We start from the raw sequence: 10,494 nt of genomic DNA, 5'->3' as shown, positions 1-10,494 counted from the left end.
CTCGCCCCTCCCTATCTATGTAATTTCCTTTAGTCCTACAACCCTCCGGGATCTCTGCGCTCCTCCAATTCTGCCCTCTTGCACATCCCCAATTTTCATCACTCCATCATTGGTGGCCATACCTTCCATTGCCTAGACCCTAAGCTCTGGAATTCCTTCCCTAAAGCATCTCCGCCTCTCTAACTCTCTCTCCTCCTTTAAAACGCTCCTTAAAACCTACCTCTTTGACCAAACTTTTGGTCACCCCTGTCCTAATATCTCATTATGTGGCTCGGTCTCATAGTTTGTTTGATAATGCTGCTATGAAGCATCTTGGGACATTTTACTACATTAAAGTTTCTATGTAAATGAAAGTTGTTATAGAAATGGTGGCAAAAAAACTTTGAATATGTAGAACAGACAGTGAGTGTTGCAAAATTAGCACCCTGGTTCTCAAAAAATTTAAACTAACTTCAAAAACAGGAACGAGAAACATTAATGGGAACCTAGTGTACATTGTCATAGATCAAGAGACAACTTTCCTGACCCTTGACCCCCGGAACTCTAATTTTCCTAGCTGCAAACATCAGGAAATAATGGGTCATCCCCTTTTGCTTTGCCTAAGATTTTGGGGGCATTCTTGGAGTGGGGCACAGAGCTTGATCTGTCCTTTATATCCACATATCCGCAGCATATATAAAACCACCTTTTTCCACCTCCGTAACATTGCCCGCCTCTGCCCCTGCCTCAGCTTCTGCTGCTGAAACCCTCATTCATGCCTTTGTTACCTCTAGACTTGACTACTCCAACTCACTCGTGGCCAGCCTTCCACATTCCACACTACGTAAATTTGAAGTCATCCAAAACTCAGCAGCCCATGTACTAACCCGCACTAAGTCAAGATCACCAATCACCCCTGTGCTTTCTGACCTACATTGGCTTTCAGTTAAACAATGCCTTGATTTCAAAATTCTCATCCTTGTTTACAAATGACTCCAAGGACTTGCCCCTCCCTATCTCTGTAATCTTTTTCAGCCTCACAATCCCACAAGATTCTGGCCTCTTGAACATCCCTCATTATAACTGCTCAACCATGGGTGGACGTGCCATCAGCTGCCTGGGCCCTAAGTTCTGGAACTCTCTCCCTAAACCTCTCCGCCTCTCTGCTTCTCTTTCCTCCTTTAAGATGCTCGTTAAAACCTACCTCGTTAAACAATCTTTTGATCATCTGCCTTAATTTCTTCTGTGGTGGCTCGGTGTCAAATTTATCTGTTTGTCTGTAACACTGTTGTAAAGCGCCTTGGGACATTTTACTAAGCTAAAGGTGCTATATAAATAAAAGTTATTATTATTATAAGATTTCAGCAGCAGACTGGAGGTGCAGCAGGTAGATAGTGAAGATTTTGCCAGATTGAGGTAATTGGCAGTTGTGTGTAATTGATGATTTATGTGGCAGTTTTAAAACATGTCTTGAAGTGGAGAACTTGCAGGTGCACTCAAAGAAGGGAGCAAAGAGTTGTAAAGATACAGAAAAGAAGGGCACAACATTTTCATCAGATCAACCTTCAAGCATTTCTGGATTAAATGCTACAAAGCGGAGAAAAACTGTTGAGTGCTTATAAGATGAAACTTCAGAAAAATGTCTTACACAACACACGGAGGAAGGCAAAAGAGCCATTGACTGCCATCACTCTAACCCCAGATCTGCAGGAAAATGTTCAACAACCTGATGAGAGTAGGCAAGATCACACACTGGTTGCTGTTCTTTTTCTTCCTTGGACATTATAGTCATTAACACATTGTTCATCCTCTGGAATTACTAGCTGCATTAAATGGGTTCTGACAATATGTGTTGCAATCACCCCTAATAGTAACTTCTTGCATGAAGAACCTTAAATCCCCTTGCTTCACTTTAACAGAGTGAAACCTGCAAATCTATTACATCAACTGTCTGATGTCACCTGGAAGATATCCCTTAAATGCTAGCCTTCACCTAATTCATTCAATCTTGTTACAAGAGAAGGGCAGTGGACTGTAAGGGGCATTTCAGACATTACAGAGCTGATCACCTATGAGAAAGCTGCTCTAGCCATGGGAGACAGCAAGATTGGTGGGACGATGCAGACAGCAGATGCACACTTAGACAGTCACTGGCATCCCTGTGAAGCAGCAGATAACTTTCCATACCCTATCCTGTCTCCTTCATTCCCTGTGGGTTATGCTCACCCATCCTTTCCTGAGAGCCATCATAGCAATGGAGGGCAGAGGATAGTGAAGATGTGGAGAATGATATTGAGGAAGAGCACATGAAAACAATTTTTTTTTGGTGGACTATGAAGATGAGGAGAATGATAATAAGGATAATGATGATAAGGAAAAAGTACGTTGAGGACAAGGCCACACAGGAATCCCTGAGCAAGATCCTTCCTCATATTCATCAGCTCCACCTCTCTCGATATATCACCCCTGCATCACTTGCTTTCTCATTCCTCCGCAGCAACTGAGAAATTTCAGCTGGTAGGAATTAGATAGTGCAAGTAAGGATGTGGCACTGGCTGATTCACAGAGCATGAGGGAGCTGCAGGAGAGGGTGAGGATGAGCCACCTTCTCAGCAGAGACAGAGGAATAGGCAGTCCATAGCTTTGTAGTCAACCGACCCATTTCTCAAGGATACTCACCAAACAGAAGAATGTTTGAGAAAATTTACTCTCACATGCAGGCACTCAGATCAGATTTCAATGATGTGCAGCAACTGATAACTGTGACTGCAGTCCATGACCCAATTTCTGGAGATGTCAGGGAAGCTTTTTGCTTGTTGCATAAATCAATGGAGCATATGGCAGCTGCAATGGAATCTGTGATATTCCTCCCACCTCAGAAGTAGCCAGGGACCTGTTGGTAACTCTGCCTCCATGGAAGGACAGACTGCTGTCCTGGTGGCAGACGGGGACAGAATATTCAGCACCCTTCATGATGGCTTTTAGATGCTGGAGGCTGGAGTGCAGGTTCCTGTCTCTGAATACTTTCAACATCTGATAGTAGCCATAAAAACAGCCAGCCCACAGGTCAGTAGTGACTTAACTCCAGGGCTCATGAGGCTGTGATTTGTCAGGACAGCATCACAGGCCTGTCATATGATCTTCTCTCACGGAGCATTATGCAAGTAGGCTGTAAGCAATGCCTGGCTGCCCAGACAGAAGATTCAGTAATGCAGCAATGTCTTGGCTTTTTTTGGATGTGCAGGGTACAACAAACATTGAATATGAAGGGTACATGCTCTGGAACATATTGCAGAGCCCCTTCTAATCTATCGGGGCAGTCAAAATGCCCTTTAAGGTCCCTATGTTTCTTTCAATCACAAGTCTGGTTAAGGCATGTGGTAGAGGATGAAATGTTAAACCAAGGCCATATCGGCCTACTGAGGAGATGTAAAAGATCCCAGGGTTCTTCCAGTGTTTATTGCTCAGCCAAAATGTGCAAAATAGTCTATTCATGAATCTCATTATTGTTTGTGGGACATTGCTGTGCAAATTGGCTGCGGTGCTTGCCTATATAACACTTCAAAAATAATTAATTAGCTGTGAAGTGCATTTGGACATCCTGTGGATGTAGAAGATGCTACACAAATTCAAGTTATTTATTCTTGACTCACTAAAATGAAGCTGTAGCATTTGAGGCCAAGGGGTGAATGTAATATTTCATGCATACATTTTTTTGTTCACAGCATACCAGCAATGTGGCAAGACTACATTTATTGCTCATCCCTTGTTACCCTGAGGAAGTAGCAGTAAATAGGTGCAGGTGCAGTGTTTGATATGATGGTGTTGGGTAAGGGATTCTCAGATTGTTGCCCAGCAGTGATGAAGGAACAGTGATATATGTCCAGGTCTGGATGGTATGTAACTTGGAGGTTGGTGTTCCCATGATATTGCTACTTTTCTCCTTCATGTTAGTAGACAACACAGGGGAGGCAGGTGCTGTTGAAATCACCTTGGTGAAATGCTGTAGTGTATTCTATAGATATTACATGCTACAGCCAAGGTGTGCAAGTGGTGGAGGGGGTGGTTATTGCCATCCATTATTTGTAGTGTTACAAATAAGATTCATATGTGAATTTATGTGTATTTTCTAAACCTTTACTGTAAAATAGTTGGATGTTAAAGCAAATATCCAGGAAATAGCATTTTCATTTCATTATTCCCGCACCTGCACCCATAGAATACCAAATAACAATGTACCATGCAGTTTATTCTGCTCGCAAAGCGAAGCTTTCAACGCTCGTTTGTGAATTCCCAGCATGTAACCTTAATTGATGGCCCCATACTCGGTGCTAAAGTGGAAAAGGCATTACGAACAGAAAGAAGTAAACTGTTCCAAATGAATGGGTGTAGGTGCTATGCATTTTAATGAGAATTAGTGGATGTCCCGTGGCATTGCTCATGGTGAGCCGTATGATGCACTGCTTGCCTTTTTGTTTGAATCCAACTATTATACTTAGGATTCAGAACTCAAGAGTTGTGATGCAAGTTTGGTGGATACAGGCGCAGGCAATGCGAATGTAGAGGGCAGCACCGAATCCATCGGGTGTCCAATCCGTGGCCCCAGGGCCACTTGTGTCTTCTGAACCATAACAATTCAACCCTCCAAGCCTAAGGCTGTCCCGCCATATCCGTATTAATATAATTCGTATTTGCTGATTGGTCCTGTTTGAATTTTGTGGGCTTGGAGGTTTGGAAAGAACGGTTCTTGGTGCTATTGCCTCGCGGTTGGATAAATCTTAAATCAGAACACCAAGATTATTACCGGCAATATTTGATGTATGGAAATTAATGGAAATTTTATATATGGTCCAAAATGACCAAAGTTGGGGTACTTTTGACATAAGGCAATGGGGCCCATACCCTGTAATGAGAACATCTCAATAATGCATGCAAAATGTAAAGCGGCAGCACGGTGCACACAACCCCAAAGGCGGCAAAATCACTAGTTCTACAGAAAACGGTGGGTCGGCCGAACTTCCAAACTTTCAACACACTGTAGGCTGAGAGAGAGAGAGAGAGAGATCAGCAATGCCTCCTGCAACGGGTTATTTTCACAATGTCGACACAACTCTACTTCTGGTCAGATTCTGACCTCTGCTTTTGAAAAATTGTCTGTCAACTAATAAGAATAAATATTACGAAATATGTTTTGAAATATTCTGAAGCTTGAGATCACTGAAGGACACTAGAGACAAACACTCAACAGTGGCAAGTCATTTAGACATTCAGTTAGCTCCCCCTTTAAAGCAGAAATGTTGTTTGGGTGTTAAAACGCCTGAATAGCAATTGAAATACAGACTTACCACCCACAGTGGAGATTATCTAAGTCTATTTATTTGCTTATTTACATACAATTTTATTTAGTGTGGTTCTTAGTTCCTTTACGCGGGGTGGGGCTTCCTTCCCAAAAGTAATCTCTGATATTTAAAAGAAAAATGCTTCCTTTTTTTCTCTCGTTTTCAATTAGCAATCTTCCGAAGTCACTTTTACTGGCGCCCGAAGTTTTCCATAATTCATCAGCAGCCGCTTTGTGCGGCAGACGAGCAGTGAAAGTGAAGCAGATATCCGCTCATGTGCTGCCCTCGCTCTCCTTTGACAGCGCATTGATGACTTGTTCCCTTTAATTCTGCATCTTCCTGTGGCATTCTGTCCATTCAATGGGGACATGGAGAAAGCGGATGGCTGGACCCAATGCAGGGAAGTGACTTCATTGGCAGCTTTGTCCTCTTTCGCCTCTCCCAGTACACTCGCTCTTCTGTGCCTTTCAAAGGCTTGTTTTCAGGTTAAATGCGCCCAACATTGGAGACGGCTTCTCTCGAACTGAGAAAACGGGAACCTTTTCAAGTTGACTGAAACGCTCCCTTCGCCTGCCAGTTGCCCCGTTTCTTCAGAAATAAACTGCGGCTGGTTATAAATTAACAGGGCTGAAACAGAATGCTTCATTTGTGCCACGCCGCTCTGGTTTGGCTTCTTTGAAACGTGCTGTGTTTTTATAAGTTGGAATGTAAACTGAGAGTCGATGGCCAATTTATAAAGGATGGGATGAATGTTCTCAATACTGGTTGCTCTGTACACTGTTAATTCATTGTGGCGCATTTCTATACTGTAGCTGCAATATTTTGGATGATAATGAGCTCAGGTGATGTTTACCAACATCGCCAAACTCTGCTCTGCTCAACCAGTGCTCACCTCCTGGCCACGCCTTATCGTTCAGGGTGTCAGAGCTATTCTTTCTCCATTGTGCATTCGGTAGGTTTATTTTCAATTACCCTCAACAGCGGTCATGGATCACTTGCCTCGTTCATGTTTTACTTCCAATATTGCACTAGGAAGGCGTAACAGGCCCCATTGACAGGCTGCTCGAGGGCTTTTTGCTGATGTTCCTCTTCATGTTTAACCTGTTCTGAAGCGGGTTCTAACTACCACCCCCCCCCCCCCCAATACAATTAATAAAGCGACACAGCAATAAAGATCAATACCCAAATAGCTTCTGGTGCTGCGGAATATATTTGAAATGTAAAGGTACATATTTTCCCGTCTCACTTTTCTTTTTAAACAAGCTGTACCGGTAAAAACAAGTGGGCGAAAGAAACATGAGACTTTTTGAAATTACTATCATTTCATCCATATTGTCTCTCTAATCTCTCCTGTCTTCCAACTTATCGCAGACCTTCCCTTTGTTCTTTCTTCCCCTCCCCCTTTCAGTGCTTGTTAAGAATCTGTTCTTTCCGACACTCTCCAGTTCTGATGACGCGTCATCGACCCGAAACATTAACTCAGCTTCCTCTCTACAGATGCTGCCTGACCTGCTGAGATTTCCAGCATTTTCTGTTTTTATTCCAGATTCCAGCAGTGTTTTGTTTTTGTATCATTTCATCCATAGTGGTCAAATATGTATTTTTTTTCGGATCTCTTACAAAGTCACTGAGACCGAGAAATGTTGAATCATTTCAGCTGCTGTGTGTGTGTTTCATTTTGCCAGCAGGTCTCAGGGACTTGGCGGCGAGTGAATGTATTGAGTTGTGAGCTCTGCTCAGTCGGGTCAGTCACTTTGTGGTGGAACGTGTAGGGGGATGGGCGTCATCACTGAGACCTTTGCAAGAACTAATATTGTTGCCCGAACATTCATATATTTTTTTAGATGATGGAATATTCAGCACCCAATCACGTTGCACGTAGTCACAAGTCGTGAAGATTCTTCCGCTGCACTTTACCCTCTATGCAATTATAAGTTCTGGTGATAGGTCGTCGACCTGAAACGTTAACTCTCTTTCTCTCCACAGATACTATCTGACCTACTGAGTGTTTCCAACATTTTTTGATCTTATTTCAGATTTCCAGCATTCGCTGTATTTTGCTTTTGTGTAATTATGACACTTGCCTTTAGCTTAAAGTTGTGTCCGTGGATACAGAGAAAATGTTTTCACTTGTGGGGAAGAGCATAACTAGAGGCCATCAATATAAGATAGTTACCAAGAAATCCAATGGGGAATTTAGAAGAAACTCCTTTACCCAAAAGTGGCGAGAATGTGTAACTCGCTACCACGGGGAGTGGTTGAAGCGAAAAGTATAGATGCAGTTAAAGGGAGGCTAGACAAACATATGAGCGAGAAGGGAATAGAGGGTTATGCTGATAGATTTAGATGAGGGAAGACGGGAGGAGGCTCGAGTGGAGCATAAACGCCGGGATGGATTGGTTGGGCTGAATGGCCTGTTTATGTGCCCTATATCCTATTTATGTAAATAAACTTTTCAAGCGCTTCACCTGCTCTCTTTAAGTCAAACAAGAATACAAAACGTTTATTACAAATGAATATTTAATACTGTATTATATCCCAATGTGTTCCATTCTATAGACGAATTCTACACACGTGATACAAGTAATCTTTTTTATGAATTTACTGTACATTTTGTGCCTCGACTAAAATCGATATATTTTAATATAAAACTATAGGAATTCATTAGTTGTTGACACTAACCGACACCGCGATTGTTTGGAGTAATGTAAAGATTTTTTTCTTATTGTTCTCAGTGTTTTCGTGTGTAACTCTGTTCTTCGGGCCTGTGCTATATCATCGTGTCCTTGAATACAAGTTTGCACTTTGTACCTTTCTGCATTTGAAAAGGACGAGACAACAGCAGCGCCGAATCGCCAGCGCTGCTCTCAGTGAGGTATCTGGGACACTGCAGAAAAGTTCAGGTAATCTCGATGGACATTGGCATTCGGACATCCAGTTCCAAAGTAGCTGTGTAGAGATTTTTTAAAACGATTTGTTGTAAAAAAAAACCCATCTCTACTGGAAATGTGAAATAAAATCAGAAATCCTGGGGGAAAAATCTAGCACGTTACATCATCTGATCAAAAAGATAAAAGATTGAGGTATCGGGGTTTATTCTAGCTTTCCTTCTCATGTGTTTGTCAACCTGCTATACAATCCAGCAAATGTCATTCTATTGCACAGATTCTGGAATTGTGTCGTTCGCATAAATTATATGAGATATAAATATCATCAATCAATTTGATTTTATAATATCGTTTAATACTTAATAATCGAGGTCACAGCAAAGATCAGCGTGCGGTGATTTTGGAGGCTTTCGATCCAAAGCAGGGGAAAATGAAAGGTAAATGGAATGTGAAACGAACAGATACATAAAAAGTGATGCAAAGCAATAAAAGAGGCATGAGAATTTTTTTTAAAGCACTCAGCAGGGAGGAAGGAGAACGAAGAGATCTGGCGATGGCGGAGCAAACATAAAGGTTTGTTTTTAAATGCAAAAAGATAAATAAAGATATCTGGATACACAGGGGGAGGGGAAGGTAAAGACTTGAGACTTTCCATTGAAAGAGCCTTGCACCAATAGCGTCGGCCGGCTGCTGAGTCCCGAATTGTAATTGGCTGATGCTCGTCCATTCCCCGATAAATACCTTCACTCCTTTGCTGTTTGCAGGTTCATTTTTGGTCCGACTGTCGCTAAACTCCTCCAGAGACTTTCACACATTATTGAACATAAAGCTTGCAAATACCCGGCGGCAGGAAGCTCCAGAGCCCCGGGTGACACTTTTGTGCCAGCGAGGATCGAAGGAGGAAAGACAATTCCAAAACTTGGAACCAAGAGCATTTTGAATTCTCATTTTTTATTTTGTTTTTGTTTGTGTTAGCTTATTCGTCTGTTTGTTTGTCTATTAGTTATTTCCCCGACACTGACTCTGGACTTCAGACCATGAGCGAGCTGCTGAAGTCGACATCAAACGAACTGCTGCTGGTCACTTCCACCCTGTACAACATCCCACACAAGGTCGACCCGACCGATCGCTCCCGCTCGCCCGACGAATCGCCCAGTCCCACCCCGTCGGCCAAGTCCAGGAGCAAGAAGGATCTGTCGGAGGACGAGCAATTCCTGCTGAGGAAGAAGATCAACAGCCGGGAACGCAAGAGGATGCACGACCTGAACGTGGCCATGGACGCCCTGCGGGAAGTCATGCCCTATGCCCACGGGCCGTCGGTGAGGAAGCTCTCCAAAATCGCCACCCTGCTGCTGGCCCGCAACTACATCCTGATGCTCACCAGCTCCCTGGAAGAGATGAAGCGGCTGATCAGCGAGATGTACGGCCGCGGCGGCTCCGCCTCCCGCCTGGCCCAGCTGCCCGTGCTGGCGGCCGGCGGCTCGCTGCTGCTCGGAGCCGCACCATCGCTCCTGACCCTGGGCAGCCCCCGGCACTCGTCCCCGGCCATGAAGTGCCCTTTGACTCCGGACGATCAGCCTTGTTTCCAGCAGTGGCCCGGGTCTCCGTGCGCCTGCGCTGCCTGTCGGTTTCACTGCCTGCCCTCCAGTCTCAACGCGCCCAGTCTCCAGGCCAGGTTTCCCAAGTGATGCTGGAAGTCACCCTGCCAACACCGCACTAGGACATTGTTGCGAATATTATTGTAAAAAAAAGTGTACGAATGATTTTTTTAAAACACAAAATAGACGAGCGCGAGTCTGGGCTAGATTAATGCTATTTTATCTACACTGTAAGCACTATTGCCGAATTTCACTGTTTACATTAATGCTTAGGGTGAGTGGGTGGATTAAGATTAGGATCTCATTGATGTTCTGGCCAAAGCTACTTACTGTTGTAGGATTAATGAATGAATATACGGATAGTTTTCCAGTTTGAGTATCTCATTGCGGTACTTAAATCATTTGATAGTCCTCCCACTGCATTTTGTCTGTACATCAGTGTGAATGAAAACAATGAGGCAGAGAGCGAGAGCCAAGCGAACTATTTGTTTCGTTTGTATAATTATTCCATTCTCATTGCCGAATAACCACGTCTTTACAAAACTTTTGAGCTTCTCTTAACAATTGTAACGCTATTTATTGTCAAAATTTTAGCAACACCACTCCCTGTTTTATACTTGATCTCATAAATAAATCTTTAAAAAAAACGTAAGGACTGAACTATTACTGATTAGTGACTGTTGTTTGGTT

General features: G+C 43.3%; 1 protein-coding gene across 1 annotated transcript; it reads left to right on the top strand.

Moving 5' to 3' along the window:
• Positions 1 to 4,219: 4,219 nt before the first annotated feature.
• LOC139275556 (oligodendrocyte transcription factor 3-like) lies at positions 4,220 to 9,931 on the top strand. Its single transcript, XM_070892725.1, has 3 exons — positions 4,220 to 4,367; positions 8,054 to 8,221; positions 9,182 to 9,931. The coding sequence occupies exons 1-3, from the start codon at positions 4,220 to 4,222 to the stop codon at positions 9,892 to 9,894; spliced, it is 1,029 nt and encodes a 342-aa protein (XP_070748826.1). The 3' UTR covers positions 9,895 to 9,931.
• Positions 9,932 to 10,494: the final 563 nt, after the last annotated feature.

This window comes from Pristiophorus japonicus, chromosome 11, assembly GCF_044704955.1.
Source record: "Pristiophorus japonicus isolate sPriJap1 chromosome 11, sPriJap1.hap1, whole genome shotgun sequence".
Taxonomy (NCBI): Eukaryota; Metazoa; Chordata; class Chondrichthyes; family Pristiophoridae; genus Pristiophorus; species Pristiophorus japonicus.
The sequence above is the reverse complement of the archived record's forward strand: the minus strand, read 5'-3'. Positions and strand labels throughout refer to the sequence as shown.

What these genes read in the sequence shown, in the direction of transcription:
- LOC139275556 (XM_070892725.1), top strand. Translation starts at nt 4,220, where the DNA reads ATGCAGTTTATTCTGCTCGCAAAGCGAAGCTTTCAACGCTCGTTTGTG. An exon ending in ACTGTTCCAAATGAATGGGT is followed by an intron (nt 4,368 to 8,053) that starts GTAGGTGCTATG and finishes TATTGTTCTCAG; the next exon opens with TGTTTTCGTGTGTAACTCTG. An exon ending in GACACTGCAGAAAAGTTCAG is followed by an intron (nt 8,222 to 9,181) that starts GTAATCTCGATG and finishes TGTTTGTGTTAG; the next exon opens with CTTATTCGTCTGTTTGTTTG.